The 17,373-nt window shown below is 46.3% G+C and overlaps 1 protein-coding gene across 1 annotated transcript in view; it reads right to left on the minus strand.

Moving 5' to 3' along the window:
* Positions 1 to 436: 436 nt before the first annotated feature.
* The window catches only part of LOC308372872 (putative global transcription activator SNF2L2), a gene marked incomplete at both ends in the record, with an annotated part of 32,693 nt that continues 15,756 nt past the window's right edge, over positions 437 to 17,373 (minus strand). The window contains 3 exons of the mRNA XM_080848219.1: positions 437 to 582; positions 966 to 1,074; positions 5,092 to 5,193. Coding sequence (XP_080704345.1) covers positions 437 to 582; positions 966 to 1,074; positions 5,092 to 5,193 — 357 coding nt within the window. The remainder of the gene's footprint in view (positions 583 to 965; positions 1,075 to 5,091; positions 5,194 to 17,373) is intronic.

Raw genomic sequence — 17,373 nt, forward strand, 5'->3', positions numbered from 1 at the left:
TTTAAGGCTGGGCACATCTCATGGAGGAAAAACAACACTTTCCTCTGTTTTCAGTGCAGTCCTTTGAGATCATCTCCAGTCCTTTGAGATCGTCCACAAGGAAAGAATGAATGACAGTATGAATCCAAATGACTGCAATGTCCAAGCAAAATAGCTGAATAGCAAAGATGGAAATGAATGTCTGTAACCAAATGATTTGGTATCAATGCACAGCCGAGGGACCTTATAGTCAACAGCTCACAGTCTGCTCCTTATCATGGGCCAAATGTATTCTTTTTAATGATTTAATAGGATGGAAGTTCATGTAATAATATACTTCATCAGATGAAGAGGAATAAGAGAGGACTTGATTATGAATTGAATGCAAATAACTCAGACACATGTGTGAACTGCCAGCTATATACGGCACCCAGTTAGAGGCATGAAGATTGGCAGATCAGTCTTCTTCCTGTCCGGCATTGTCCTCGTGTTCCTCTCCACTGTCCTCATAGCTGTAGCCGCTCACTGCTTTAGGATTTGATATAGCGCTAGCATTATTATTTTTCTCAACGTCTCTGTGTTGCTGGATTGGCTCTGCTTTTGCTGACAAAAATCAGAGAAACAGAAAAACCTTAAACATGTGGTAGATAATGCAAAGGGTAACAAGTCTTATATTTTACATTTTTGGGTAAGACTGAATGTACATTAAATATTAATTGAATGCATAACATTGATAAAGCATTCAGTTAAGCATTGATTATGATTTAATACATTCAAATATTTTTTAACGCTGAAGATGGTTTGTTGATGTAAGAGCTTAATGTTGATGTTTTTACTAAAAATTGTGGTTTATTAGTGTGAGCAACTACATTTACTATTGTTAATGTGGGATACTTCACATAAAGCATAACCACTTTTTCGTGAAATAAATTACAAAATGTGCTAGGTCCACATACAAACTTTGGTTAATGGTCGATCACTCTCACCTTCATCTCTTGCTATGGCAGCTTTTTCTTCGTCACTCTTGTCATTAGTGGCGATTCTCTGCCGAGCACTTTCAAAGACTGACTGCAGTACAATAGAGTCCTGGTAGATCTTAAGAAAGACAGACAAAACAGACAGGTATCGCTAATCCACTTGAAAATGATCAAGTGTTACATAAAAGTAATCCCGGCTGATAGTGGACACATCATTGGTGTGTGGCAAAGTTGTTTTGACACAACAAACAAACAAATCCATAGAGTGAATGTGGCATGAGAAGATTCATTTAGACACAGAACTAGAATGAACTACATATAATACAGCCTCCAGAATGATTGGCACCCTTATTTAATATGAGTCAAAAAGGCTGAGGAAAATATTACTACTGTTTATCAAATGTTGTCTTTACTCAGCAAATAAAAAAAGAGATCAATTCTATTGGAGCCTATTACCACAAGAAACACATCACAGGTGATCGCCAACTGAATCTTATTCTGATTAACATGTGTCGTAATTATTTGCATCCCCTCATTTCGTATTTTGTGCAAACCCCTTTTGCCAACAGAACAGCAATGAGTCCTCTCTTGTAATGTCTTATAAGACTTGAGAACCCAGAAGAGGGGATTTTCAACAATTCCTCAACTCAGAATCTCTCCAGATCTTGCAGCTCTGGGTCTTTTACTGCGCGCAGCCCACAGGTTTTCAAAAGGATTTAGGTCAGGAGACTGAGATGGCCATGGCAAAAGCTTGATTTTGTGTTAATTTAACCACTTTCAACTGGATTTTGACGTGTCCAGCTGAAAGATCTAACCATGACCGAGTTTTATCTCCTTGGCAGAGTCAGCCAGATTTGAATTTAAAATCACCTGCTACTTTCTGGAATGCATAATTTTGTGTATGTGAACAATACTGCCAGAGCCTTTGGTGGAGAAACGGTCTCACAGCACCACAGATCCTCCATCCTATTTAATGCTTTGTATTAGGTGCTTTTCTCTGTAGCCATCTTTATTTCTAAAGACGTTGTCAAAGGTTTGTTGGCATGTAGGAGACATCTTGTGATGGATTTGGAGACACACTGACCCCAAGGTGCTACCCATTCTGAATCTGTAGTCTTTGGTTTTACTTCTCTAACCATTCTCCTCACTGTGGCTGCTGAAAAAATAGCCATGCATCCACTTCTAGGCTCATAGTTTGGATTTGTTATTGTTGATATGGGCATTTTATGTCAAGCAGCTATTTTCTTGTATCCATTCGCTGATTTGTGCTAGTCAACACAATTTTGACTTATTGCAATGGAATGCTTTTGAATCGTTCCCATGGTGATGGATGATTTAGGAATGTGGGCCCTGGGTCACCTTATTTTTATACCCTAGGGAAACAGGAAACACTTAGACCAACTTCAAATGAGTTAAAATATGCATGGGATCATACTTCATTTACATTTCCTTGACTCAAATTCCTTGTGGTGCCAATAATTGACATACTATGTGATTGATTTTAAACTAAATGTTGTTAAACTTAACTTACCAGACAAATAAAGGTAAGATTTTTTTCTATTTTCAATATCATATTAAGATTAATAACAGATAAAGTAATTTTTGTAAGCCTTTGCAATCATCTTTAGCAAGGGTGCCAATAATACCGGAGGGCAGTGTATAATAATTTAGCAAAAAATGTTGGCAGGGGACACTGAGAGCACTGGGGATGCTGCAGCTTCCACAAGTAAGAACAGTTTTGTAAACATGCCTAAATAGGAAAAAAAAGAAGTTCAAAGTAAGGGAATGTATTGAATATGGTGGTGAACACAGTGAAGGGGTGGTGAACACAGTGAAGGGGTGGAGAACACAGTGAAGGATGGTGAACACAGTGAAGGGGTGATGAGGGGTGGTGAACACAGTAAAGGGGTGGTGAGGGATGGTGAACACAGTGAAGGGGTGGTGAGGGGTGGTGAACACAGTAAAGGGGTGGTGAACACAGTGAAGGGGATGGTTCAGGGGTGGTGAAGGGGTGATGCACACAGTGAAGGGGTGGTGAGGGGTGGTGAACACAGTGAAGGGGATGGTGAGGGATGGTGAACACAGTGAAGGGGTGGTGAGGGATGGTGAACACAGTGAAGGGGTGGTGAACACAGTGAAGGGGTGGTGAACACAGTGAAGGGGTGGTGAACACAGTGAAGGGGTGGAGAACACAGTGAAGGGGATGGTGAGGGATGGTGAACACAGTGAAGGGGTGGTGAGGGATGGTGAACACAGTGAAGGGGTGGAGAACACAGTGAAGGGGATGGTGAGGGATGGTGAACACAGTGAAGGGGTGGTGAACACAGTGAAGGGGTGGTGAACACAGTGAGGAGGTGGAGAACACAGTGAAGGGGTGGATAACACAGTGAAGGGGTGGTGAGGGATGGTGAACACAGTGAAGGGATGGTGAACACAGTGAAGGGGTGGTGAGGGGTGGTGAACACAGTGAAGGGATGGAGAGCACAGTGAAGGGGATGGTGAGGGATGGTGAACACACTGAAGGGGTGGTGATGGATGGTGAACACAGTGAAGGGGTGGTGAGGGGTGGAGAACACAGTGAAGGATGGTGAACACAGTGAAGGGGTGGAGAACACAGTGAAGGGGTGGTGAGGGATGGTGAACACAGTGAAGGATGGTGAACACAATGAGGGGTGGAGAACACAGTGAAGGGGTGATGAGGGATGGTGAGCACAGTAAAGGGATGGTGAACACAGTGAAGGGGTGGTGAGGGATGGTGAACACAGTGAAGGGGTGGAGAACAGAGTGAAGGATGGTGAACACAGTGAAGGGGTGGTGAGGGGTGGTGAACACAGTGAAGGGGATGGTGAGGGATGGTGAACACAGTGAAGGGGTGGTGAACACAGTGAAGGGGTGGTGAACACAGTGAAGGGGTGGTGAGGGATGGTGAACACAGTGAAGGGGTGGAGAACACAGTGAAGGGGTGGTGAGGGATGGTGAACACAGTGAAGGGGTGGTGAACACAGTGAAGGGGTGGTGAACACAGTGAAGGGGTGGTGAGGGATGGTGAACACAGTGAAGGATGGTGAACACAGTGAAGGGGTGGAGAACACAGTGAAGGGGTGGTGAGGGATGGTGAACACAGTGAAGGGGTGGTGAACACAGTGAAGGGGTGGTGAGGGGTGGAGAACACAGTAAAGGGGTGGTGAGGGGTGGTGAACACAGTGAAGGGGTGGTGAACACAGTGAAGGGGTGGTGAAGGATGGAGAACACAGTGAAGGGGTGGAGAACACAGTGAAGGGGTGGTGAGGGATGGTGAACACAGTGAAGGGGTGGAGAACACAGTGAAGGGGTGGTGAACACAGTGAAGGATGGTGAACACAGTGAAGGGGTGGTGAGGGGTGGAGAACACAGTGAAGGATGGTGAACACAGTGAAGGGGTGGAGAACACAGTGAAGGGGTGGAGAACACAGTGAAGGGGTGGAGAACACAGTGAAGGGGTGATGAGGGGTGGAGAACACAGTGAGGGGTGGAGAACACAGTGAAGGGGTGATGAGGGGTGGAGAACACAGTGAGGGGTGGAGAACACAGTGAAGGGGTGATGAGGGGTGGAGAACACAGTGAAGGGGTGGTGAGGGATGGTGAGCACAGTGAAGGATGGTGAACACAGTCAAGGGGTGGTGAACACAGTAAAGGGATGGTGAACACAGTGAAGGGGTGGTGAGGGATGGTGAACACAGTGAAGGGGTGGTGAACACAGTGAAGGGATGGTGAACACAGTGAAGGGGTGGTGAGGGGTGGTGAACACAGTGAAGGGGTGGTGAGGGATGGTGAACACAGTGAAGGGGTGGTGAACACAGTGAAGGGGTGGAGAACACAGTGAAGGGGTGGTGAGGGATGGTGAACACAGTGAAGGGATGGTGAACACAGTGAAGGGGTGGTGAGGGGTGGTGAACACAGTGAAGGGATGGTGAACACAGTGAAGGGGATGGTTCAGGGGTGGTTCAGGGGTGATGCACACAGTGAAGGGGTGGTGAGGGATGGTGAACACAGTGAAGGGGTGGTGAGGGATGGTGAACACAGTGAAGGGGTGGTGAGGGGTGGTGAACACAGTGAGGGGTGGTGAGGGATGGTGAACACAGTGATTGAGGCTCACCTGTGAGCCCTCCAGGTTGAAGGTCTGAGCATTATGGCACATCAGCACAATGTCCTTTTCCAGATCAGCAACACTTCTGTACTTGTGATTGCGCACACGTTCCTGCATGGAGGTAGAGCTGCTATGACATAAGGTGTATAAAGAGTATTCATAAGATAAGCATAAGGGGTATTCATAAGATAAGCATAAGGTGTATGAAGAGCATTCGTAAGATAAGCATAAAGTGTATTCATAAGATACGCATAAGGGGTATTCATAAGATTAGCATAAGGTGTATTCATAAAATGTAGCACAGTGACCTCAAGTTCATAAAACTGAGTTTACTGTGAGTGGACTAATAGAACAACTCCTAAAGTCATGGAGGTGCTTATTTTTGAATATATGTATGTACGTATACAGTGGGGAAAATAAGTATTTGAAGCCCTACCGATTTCGCAAGTTTGGCCACTCGCAAAGAAATGTGTGATCTAGAATTGTATTGGTAGGTGTATTTTAACAGTGAGAAACAGAATATCAACAACAAAATTCAGAAAACTGCATTTTATAACATTTATGACTTTATTTACACCTACCATTACAATTATAGATCACACAATTCTTTGCAAGTGGCCAAACTTGTGAAATCGCCAGGGGTTCAAATACTTATTTTCCCCACTGTATATATTGGTTCTGAAGGTTACTTATGAAATTTCATAGGTTACAGATTACTAGTTGCCAAACTAGTGTGCCAAATCGTCTTTTTGTGTGTGCAATGACTGTAATGGAACCTTCCTCAATCCCATTAACCATCAGTCACAATAAACAAAAGTTTGTTTAATGACACATTTATAAAAACATTAGATTACTTGAGCAACCCCATTTCATTATATGAACATACCTTATTGCAAGCAGGGTGGTTTGATGGAAGGAAGCTTACTGAGTTATATGTCAAGCTTTAATTCCAGTGTCTCACTAAAGGGTATCCTCACTCTTATATTAACAGAGGACTGGAGAAGTTCCAACAGACAGTGTTGGTTTTAGGCACGGGCGCCCGGGGCGGCACTTTTTCAAGTCACGTGGGGGGCGGCACGACCCCAAAAATTAGTAATAATAATCTGGGCCGCGAAGCGGTTTTTCATATCACTGTGTGGGGAATTGGAAATTAGCGCTCCCTGCAGATGCAGGCGCTCCTGCTTGCGCCCCTGCTTGCTAAGAAGGTGCCGTCTTTGTGTGAAAAGGGGGAAGGGAGCGCGGGGAAAAGTTCAGCTCTGGGTCTCCCAACTGGAACGGACAAATGGGGGGACGGGGGGATCCACTGTAGGCTATAGTCACCTCGACTTTCTTGCAAAAAACGCACATTCATAATATTATAACTAGACGTAACGCAAAGCGTTACAAAATATGACCGGCGAACTGTTCAGTAGGTTTTAAAACAGAATGAGTCATGGTTGTCAGTGTGTTTGTGTGTTTTATGTGTTTTGTGTGTGTAAATTGGTTTGTGTTTCATTTTTATGTATTAAAGGAATTATTTGTGATAGATTTTGATGATTTGGTAATGTAATTTTTTGTGTACTACTTTTTTGTGGATTGTTTTGGTATATTTGAGCAATTTTGCAATTTAGTTTGTTTAAACAGGTCACATAAAGAGGTGTGGAAACAAAGTGAAGTTTCCAACCACCAACAGGTGGCGCTATAGGTGATATCAGTCAGGCATATGTACAGGCATATGTACGGGTTCGGGCCAGCGTCCACCCTAAGACATTTTCTCTGGATCAAACAATGTTCGCAAGAGATATAAGAGACTTCGTGTTTTGTGGCAAGCACTGGCAAGTTGGCAAAGTTTGAGGGTCTGCCACGCCCACACCTTCCTACTAATGAGAAAATCCAATATAACTTTTAGTCGCCCATGGCTGAAGAGTAACCTGACCACATTTGAAGGCATTACCATTAAATTTGTCGGAGGAGTTCGATCAGATGCGAGGTGTGCAAACGCCGTCAAAACGCATCTTCCCCTCAAAATGGCCGACTTCCTGTGGACCTGCCACCATGGCGTCAGGAGACTTTTTGGTGCGTCCAAGCATGATGAAGATGTGTACCGAATTCCGTCAAGCTACGCCAAAATAACCCCAATGCACAGGGTTTTTTGCAATGTTCAAGGGGGCGCTACAGAGCCATTTTGCTTCATCCATGGACAAAAACTCTACCGAAGATGGACGGTTACATGCTTGATGTCCCTGGCAAATTTGGTAATTTTTTTAGCACTTTGACATATATTCGATTAAAACACCTCCTTTTTGCTTTTTAATTTTTAACTAGGTGGCGCTATACATGAAATGACTGGTTATGGTATGGGTTGACATGGCCCCTTAACACAAACATACAAGACCAATTTGGCCCTCCAAGGCCCTACGGTTCTCGGGATATTCGAAGAAAACTGTGTCGCGCCACCTACAGGCCAGTTGGTGTACAACCCTATATATCAATGTATTGCATGCCCCCCCGTGAACGGAAGTCCACGAAACTTAACGTGCAGTCAGAAGGTGTCATAATGACACCTCCGATTTCGTGCAGTTCTGACCTTGTCAACTTACAATTAAAATGTTTTACAACATTCCATTTTTGCTTTTTCATTTGTAACTATACATGAAATAAGTGGTAGTGGAATGGTTGACGTGGCCTCTTAAGACCAACATACAATAAAAATGTGGTCCTCCTAAACCCTACGGTTTTCGAGATATTCACAGAAAACTGAATCGCCCCACCCTCTTTAAAAGGGGTCCAGTCCGACGTGGGTGCAACGGATCAAAACGAAAATCAGTGGTTCCACGCTAATCTAGTAAGGCTACATGCCCACCAAATGTCGTGCACCCTGGTGTTTCAGAAATCGTTGACAGAAAATCTGCAAACAGAAAAAAAAAAAAAAAAACAGAAAAAAAACTCCGACTAAACCTATATGACCGCCGCAGCGCTCTCGCGCGGAAATAAGCACAGAGATGGATAGGAAAAGGCCAAAGCCGTCAAGTGCCCAATTTCGAAAAAAAAAAAGAAAAGAAGAAGAGGAGAAACGAGCAAAACATAAAAGTATGCCACTATGTTCTCTCTGTTTGATTACGGTATCCATGTAATGATGAAGGGCTTATGTTAATTGGTGGTTTAACTCTTAACATTTTTTGCCTGCTACTCTGCTGCCTATGATTATACAACAATAAATCGGTTTTAACTCAACAAACACGAGATCTAATTTCGCGATAAGAATGTGCTTTGCAACAAAACTGTTACACGTTCAGTTTAAGGTTCATCATTGATGTTGGACCGTGTAATTAGCCAACGGAAAGTTCATATCTTCTGTAGGCAGTTTCAAAGACGGAACATTTGCCATTTGCAACAACTCTATTTCGTGACAAAGTATAGTTTAACAATAATAAGTTGAAGTGTGGCATGCATAGAATTCTAGGCAGTAACAAAGCAGCTAATTGTTCCTCCCTGAAAGAAGTTAATATAGCGTCTAATGACGATATTTTGCATGTAGGCAGTAAGGGCATGTTTATTCCCATTGATTCCCTATTGAAGGAGACGCTGCAGGTAAATCGTTGCTCTACAGTGTGGACTGGATTATGGACTTCAGTTAAAGGAGACGCTGCAGGTAAATTGGTGCTCTAGTCTAAAGTGTGGACTGAAATATGGAATATCTATTTGCTCAATAAAATAAGCTTGAAAAGTTGATGTACTTTCTTACAGGAAATCAAAAGGACACAGCTGTGTAGGTTCTGCCTCAATAGTCTGAACCTTACATGGATGGAGTTGTTACTATTTACAACTTAATAAAAGTGTGACATTTAGTTCCACATCATTTGAGGTGATGATTGTATTGAGGTAAAGATTTGTGTTGTACTTCTTGTGACTTCCGTCACCCCAACAATGGACCTTTTGCCAGTAAATCTAGCTTGGGAGAATTAATGTTGTGGAGGGTATCTGATGTAATCCATTCTGAATGGCCCAATAATGTGTCACCTTATTATGAAAGGATGGTGGGATTTGCTAGTAGACACAAGCATAATGACTGCTAGCCAATCATGCTAAGTTTAAGGTGTATACTGGGCAGTGCATCCCATTGTGAGGCACCAAAATAAATGCTTGAAAGAGAAGCTATTCATGCATATCAAGTGAATATACAGTCATGTGTGTTAAACTGAGAGCAGCTAATGACTGTGCAGCTGCTAGACAGTTTGTGTTGCCAACAAAGTGAGCAACATGCATCAGATAGTTAGTAGACTGCCAATGAGGATAAGACTAGGACAATTATTTCTCTGGTCTCCAATTGTTATCTCATACCGCAGTGTAGGCCTCATTCATGTCCTTCAACAACAGTGCTCAAATATGTGGTGGCAGTTAATGTCTGTTTTCTAGTGAAGTTGCACACATTCAACTGTTCAGGTATACTCTAAAATGATCTCAGATGATTCTCTTAAGGTCACAGCATTTCAATGCATTTTTACATGCCATCGCGAATTTTTTATCTGAATTGCCTGTAATTGCCGATGTGAATGGTAGTCATTGGAGACTGATTAATGTATGGCCGCCGAGCCAGAGTGCCCATGACTGAATTTGGGTCACAGATGGTTGGGAATCACAACACTAAATCACATAACTCACTCATATAGAAATGTTGATGAAAGGTCAGATACAGAGATTTGTCAGGAGATCTTGTGGGTAACACATGGAATCCACAATACTTCTTTTTTTCAGAAAGCTTCCTATTCCCAAGAGCTTCATCATTTCACTGAGAAAACAATGAGGCAAGCCTAAATGTGCAAGAGCCAAATAAGGCACCCAACCAGGGTGTTTCCTGAAAGCACCGTAAGCTTAAATAGTAAAATCCCTCTTATTATCTTAGAGTTTCCTAAAAGCATCGTAAGTACAACTAACAATACATTTGTCAATGTTATTGCAACAATATGCTCCAGCCCTTTATTTAATGTTAATTTTTTTTAATGAATCTATTTTAGGCCCATAGAAATATTATTAAACTATAGATTCACAATTCACAAGGTGTAATTCACAAGTTCTGAAATGAGACATTGACAGTCATCACTGAATACATTTGTCTTAGTTGACCTCTTTTCCCACTGTTTTTGAAGGGGCGGGGGTGCATATTGTAGCCTAGATTCATTAGGGCCTCACAAGGTGGTGCAGAAAAGTGGAAGATATTGGGACCTTCCACCAGTATTGGGACGTTCCACCAGTGAGAATAAACCATATTGAATAAAAGATGGTGAGAGTCTAGTAACAAATGTACAGGGATTTGTAACCGTGGTTTACACATTGATTTTGTAGAATTTCTGCACCCCTGCCATTAGTACTCGGGTGCGGTCAATTCATGGGAATACATTTTCTCCACCTGAAAGGAACGTGCATAGCAACTCTGCTAGGTAGAATGGATCTCTCTCCCTCTGTTACATACAAATCCCATTCATGTATCAGGTAAAAACAACATCAGGTAGAACACATGTTCATTCATCCTCAGTCTTCCAATACGATAAAGAAACGGGTGTGTGTATTCCCACCCAAGTGTAGCCTATTTAACCGAACATTACCGAGCTCGAACCTCTGCAAGAGGTGTGTAAAACATGCCAGGTCTCACAGCAGTTAACTATTAATTATCCTTGTTATCTCTAGCCTAGGGAACCATCTAAACCAGGGGTGTCAAACTCATTTAAGTGAAGGGGCCACATAGCCCACTGCCCACTTTGATATCAAGTGGGCCAGACCAGTAAAATCATAGCATAATAACACAAACCTAACGACAATATTTCTCTATGTTTAAATCATTGGTGAAGGTTTTGGATGATAAACCCTATTTTAGGGTCTTTCTAAAATAAACTTGTAACATAAAGACCAAAAACTCAGACATCATCCCCCTGTTTATCTGCATGAGCGCTTCTGCCTCCGGAGCAGACATTGCATTTACGCTGATTTTGAAGCAATAACTGGGTCGAAAAATTACAAAACGTTTGTACTCATAAACCTCCATATTCTTAAGAGACATTCTGATTCACAACCCTTGAAATTTATTAAGAAAAACAAGTGCAATTTCACCAATTTTCACATTTTACAAGTTATCCGGCGGGCCAAGTTGGACCCCCTGGTGGGCTGGATCCGGCCCGCAGGCCGTATGTTTGACACCCCTGATCTTAACAGTGGCTAGTTGCAAGCTTGTGTAATATGAATTTGTGTTAATATGAACTTTTTTTTAAAACTATTCTAGCTATCTTTAGCTTAGAGAACCATCTTCACTGTCAGCAGCTGATAGTGTATGTTAATATGAACTCATGTTAATATGTGTGAATATAATTTTGTGTTAAAAGCTGCTCAGGTACCCTGAGGGTCTCTCCTTTTTCCTATTATAGATATATAGATAAGTAGCTATCATCCCATGCTAATGGAACTCTGCCATTTAGACTGTATAAAAGTTTCCTTTAGCTAGCTAGCTAGTACAGCAACTAGGCAACAATAGTATCCAAGAAACGCCTTTTGCTGCATAACCTGAAGCAAAGTTTCATTTTCCTAAATCAGCTCACCAATAAAAGGCATTCTTGGGTTCAGAGTGATCTCAACCACTTGCGAATGATGTGAAATGGCTTCACACAGACATTAAACAATCCTGGGAGAAATAATGGGACATCAATGGAGCTTAGCATCCATTCCCACACAATCATAACCTGAACACTAAATAAAAGCTTTAAAAATGCATGGTTTTCACTATGAGTGGGAATGTGCCTTTGTGTGTGTACATGTGAGGAGAGTGTGTAGCATTTTGGTTTGAAATGCCCATTTCTATACAACTTTTAAATGGCTAGTAGCACTGGCTCACTGCACAGGTTTGTTTTATAAAATTGCATTAAATACTGTAATGCGGTTTATATGAGGTGCGGTTTATAGCCGTGCAAATACCGAATAACCTGTAAGACAAGTACTTCTTCCTCATCCTCAAATATCCTTCAAGGATACCCAAAAGTGTACTGTAGGACTCTTGCAAGTGACTAAGAGCAGGATGATGTTGTCTTGAGTAGGCCAGATATGTTAGTACATTGTTCAACAAAACAGACAACAAACAGATCTGAATACTGTGTAATATATATATATTTTTTTATCATCATAGACCTTATTGGTGATGGTTTATCGCAGATGCTAAAGTTCAAAAGTCAGCAGTGACATCACCTGATACCTCAAAATTAGGGATGTGCACCACATGAAGGCCAGAGCTGAACCTGAGTCAGCTCATATGTAGGTTATGTTTGCTGAGGCGGATGATTTGATTTGATTCTAGTACAGTTATGTATTGTGCCTATATACTCGGTACTCAAGGACACAGCCATCAGGATGTAACTCGACAACTTTAATTATACTCCTTCTTCACGTTACATAACAGGGCACCACACCTGGCCATAGCCGGCCACTACATCTCCCCCTTTTAGATGAAAGTTTAACTGCTTTGTCAGAACCTCAAGATGACAAAGTGCATTCAACAATAAAGCTACTTTACAGTTTCTTAACTTATCTTATACTTTCAGGAGTTCACTCAAATCCTTATTAAAACTTAAAAGTCTAAACTGAGAAACTAGCAGAAGAAATTAAACTTTACTGTAGCTATTTGTATGAGATTACTCACTAGATGCATTAAATCAGAACATAGCATTTCAACTTAACATTTCACTTTTTTTAAACTGAACATTATGACTTCTATTTCATCCTTACTGACCGCTAGACGGTGCTTTCAGCACTGGATGTTCCATCTCGCGCACGCGCAGGTCGAGTGTATGCCAACATTGTCACGACGTGACCCCGATGACCCCCGGAGAGTCTATATCTTCCGGTGGGGTCAGGGAAACAGCTCCTTTCATCTTCTCGCTACGCAGATAGTTGGTGTTCGTTAAAGAGCTAAGGAAGCTAAAAATTGAATTAGGTGCTATCCTGTTCCGTGCTGTTGGCCTCGCGACTCTGTCGGAGCTGCGAACAATTCTCGCCCTCCAGAGGCCGCACCGATTGTCGGATAAGTACCTTGGTTCTCTTTTCTTAAATTGCTGGTTGCAACTATTGGTATCGCCTGCGCGTGCCAATGGGTATGCAAGGCCGTAGTTAATTCTGTTCTCGTGGTCAAGTAGCGTATTCGCCCTTCCCACCACTTAGGCAGTTGAATTACGTTGCCCAGCCAGCTGTTGCCGTGCTGACGGTAACAATTCCCTAGGGGAATTATTGTGTTTGATAATCGTGGTGACGGCTGTGTTTCGCCCCCTCTCCCACCAGTCATTCATTTGTTGCAGTTATTAAGTTACTAACGCAGTAACAATTCCCTAGGGGAATTATTTGGGTTGATAATCGTGGTGACGGCTGTGTTCTCGCCCCCTCTCCCACCAGCCATTCATTTGTTGCAGTTTATTAAGTTACTAACGCAGTAACAATTCCCTAGGGGAATTATTTGGGTTGATAATCGTGGTGACGGCTGTGTTCTCGCCCCCTCTCCCACCAGCCATTCATTTGTTGCAGTTTATTAAGTTACTAACGCAGTAACAATTCCCTAGGGGAATTGTTTGGGTTGATAATCGTGGTGACGGCTGTGTTTCGCCCCCTCTCCCACCATTCATTCATTTTTTTCAAGATTGCTTGCCTGTAACTTAACTGGTCCCCCGTTAGCCTACTGGGATAAGTTGCCGGTTAGTACTCCAGCGACCGGGGTTCGCTTCCCGCCTCCGGCGTGGTATGCGAGTTGTTATGTTCAGCTGAACTCATTTCAGATTCATTCATTTAAAAAGGCAATAGCTAAGCTAGGCTCTACCTTGTATTTCCTGCAGGTTATTTATCTATTTGTCGGTGATGGTGAGTAGTCCCTGCTTCCCTCTCCTGGCATAGATTCTGCGCAGAGCCCCATTAAGTGTGGCGATTCCCCCCTTTCTGGTGAAGGTAGTGCTTTCGCTCCCCGCTCCCAGCTCAGGTGTGATTTATAAAATATTTGTCGGTGACGGTGAGTAGTCCCTGCTTCCCTCTCCTGGCATCTATTGTGCGCTATAGCCCCATTAAGTGTGGCCTTTTCCCTCTTCTGGTGAAGGTAGTGCTTTCGCTCCCCGCTCCCAGCTCAGGTGTGATTTGTAAAGTATTTGTTGGTGACGGTGAGTAGTTCCTGCTTCCCTCTCCTGGCATAGATTCTGCGCATAGCCCCATTAAGTGTGGCGATTCCCCCCTTTTCTGGTGAAGGTAGTGCTTTCGCTCCCCGCTCCCAGCTCAGGTGTGATTAATAGAATATCTGTTGGTGAGGGCAGCGGTTCCTGTCGCCCTCTCCCGGCACATTGCTTTCCGGTTGCCCCCATGTCTATGGTGGGCGACCACTCCTGCGCGGCCTGCATGGCCCCCCTGCAGGTGGAGGATGGCCATGATAGGTGCCCTTCTTGCCTCGGGGTCGAGCACCTGAGAGCGGGGCTTTCAGAAGACCCCTGCATGAATTGCAGTTACATGCCGTGGGCTGTAAGAGAGGCTAGATTGGTTGGGGCGGAGCAGCTGTTGGGCCTCACTGAGTCGGCTGAACAGCTGACCCCCGCCCAGCGAGTCAGCCAAGCCCTGCCGGTCCGACGTAAACGTCGGGCTGCTAAGACAGTGGGCCCCACTGCTAGTAAGCAGGTGAGGCCCGGGGTTGCCTCCAGGGGGGGCCAGCGGGCAGCGGAGGTCGATTCTCTGAGGTCCCTCCGTCTTGCCTGCCAGGGCAGAAGCAGCGCAGGGACGACAGCCGTCTCTAGGCGTGCTGCTACGGCAGCAGCCCCCGAGCCAGAGGAGGATGCGCTATCCATGGTGGCATCAGCCTCGGAGTTTACAGAATATGTGGCGGATGGGACCCTACTGGGTGCACCCTCCCATGCCTCAGAGGTAGGCTCCCTTTACTCGGCCCACAGCTCTGCCAGCTCTGGGGATTGCTCGATGGAGGCCACCATTCGTGTGGCCCTGGCCCGCCTACAGCTGGACGTGCCAGGAGCTCAGCCGGCTCCGACCAGTGCCTTCTTCAGGCGGGTCCCAGCCCCCGCCAGACTGTTAGTACCCCCATCAGAGGAGTATCTGGGGGAGTTGAAGGCGTGTTGGAGGGATTCCAGAGCCCTCTCTCGCCTGACAAACGACGGTCGGGCCCTGGCTGCCATGCAGGACGCACCCAGCCACGGGTTGGGTGAGATGCCGGCGGTTGACCCGACCATAGCTGCCCTCATTGTCTCGCCTGATGAGACGCTGAGACCGAGTGCGAGGTGTCCTCGTCCCCAGTGCCGGGTTACGGACAGCCTCCTCACGAAGGCCTATAGCGCAGCGGCACGCATGGGGCGCATAGGGAACACTATGTCCCACCTGGTCCTCGCCCTGTCAGCATCCCTACAGGATGCCGAGGTAGACCCTTCAGTCCAAAGCCTGAGCGACGCTTCGCTTCAGGCGTTTGGACTGATGTCCAGAGAACTGGGACGGGTTATGTCCACCCTAGTCCAGGCTCGCCGTCAGGTGTGGCTGGCACAGTCTCCTTTTACGGAGGCATGTAAGAAGACACTCCTCACCGTGCCGGTGGAACCAGGGGAGCTGTTCGGACCCGCTGCCCTGGAGGCGCTTCAGCGCACTGTCCAGGCGGGGAAGACCCGGGAGGAGATGTCTGGGCTTCGGAGGAGGGGGCCGCCTCCTTCTAGTAGACCTAGGGGGGCTGCTGCTGCCCCGCGGCGCAGCCCGCGGTCACAGCCCTACTCAGGGGGTTACTACGGGGCCCAACGCCCTCAGCCTGTTCAGCAGCGGGCGGGGGCCTTTCAGTTTCCCGGGCGACAGCCCTCGGGCCAACCTCAGGCTAATTTCCCAGCCCCTCGTCCCCCCAGACCTAGGGGCAGGGGGGCCAGGCGCTGAGGCTCATGGGCCGGCCGTCGGAGCTTTTTCCCAGCAGCAGCTCAGCTACTGGGCTGCTTCCAGCAGGGACCCGTGGGTGCTTTCCACCTTGACCCACGGCTACCGCCTTCAGTTCCGACGCCGGCCCCCAGCCCATGGCCGGGTCAAAATGACCACCATAAAGGACCCGGCCAAAGCCCAAGCCCTTACCCAGGAGTTGTCCGTCCTTCTGGACAAGGGTGCCATCGAGCGGGTAGACCCCCTGACACAACCCGGGGGGTTCTACTCGACCTACTTTCTTGTGGCGAAGAAAGACGGCGGACTCCGTCCAATCCTCGACCTGAGGGGCCTCAACAGGTTCCTGAAGGTCTTGAGGTTCCACATGTTGAGCACGGCAGAGGTCCTGCGGGCAATAACCAGGGGGGACTGGTTTACGTCGGTAGACCTCAAGGATGCCTACTTTCACGTACCCATAGCGCCACACCACAGACGGTTTCTGCGGTTTGCGTTTCAGGGGCATCACTTCCAGTTCAGAGTGCTCCCGTTTGGCCTTTCCCTTTCTCCACGTGCCTTCACCAGGTGTGTGGCTGCAGCCCTCTCACCCCTTCAGTCGCAGGGCATGAAAATCTTGCCCTACCTGGACGACTGGCTCCTCTGTGCCCCGTCCCGATCTCAGGTGGCCCTGGATACGAAGAACCTCCTTGCCCATGTGGCCCGTCTGGGCCTCAAGGTGAACTTTACAAAGAGCTGCCTGGTCCCGTCACAGACCACAGTCTTTCTTGGGGTGGCCCTAGATTCAGTCGCCATGAGGGCTTGCCCGTCGCCCCGGCGAGTGGACGACATCCTGCACCTGCTTCCCTGGTTTTGGGAAGGCAGGCAGCTGCGCTACATACTGTTTCTGCGCCTTCTGGGGAAGTTGACCGCAGCGGCTGCTGTGGTTCCTCTAGGCCTGCTGTCATTACGCCCCCTCCAGCGGTGGCTTCACAGCTTTCATTTGGATGCCGAGAGGCACCGACACAGGAGACTCAGGGTGGCACCCTGTTGCCTCCTGGCTCTGGCTCCATGGAGGAAGAGATCGTTCATCCTCCAGGGCATGCCCATGGGCTCTATTGCGTCCCGGCGGGAGACCATCACCACAGATGCTTCCCTCTCGGGGTGGGGCGCTGTGTGGCAGAGCCGGACAGCCCAGGGGCAGTGGCCTGCTCAGGACCGCTCAGAGCACATCAATGTTCTGGAGCTGCGGGCTGTGCACAGGGCATTACAGGCCTTTATGCCCTTCTTGAAAGGCCGACACGTACTTGTGCGGTCGGACAATGTTTCAGCCGTCTCTCACATCAACCACCAGGGGGGAACCAGGTCTGCACGGCTGTTGCGGGCATCCCAGGACCTCCTGCTGTGGACGGCACCACGTCT

Source organism: Sprattus sprattus (assembly GCF_963457725.1).
Source record: "Sprattus sprattus genome assembly, chromosome: 11".
Lineage (NCBI taxonomy): Eukaryota > Metazoa > Chordata > Actinopteri > Clupeiformes > Clupeidae > Sprattus > Sprattus sprattus.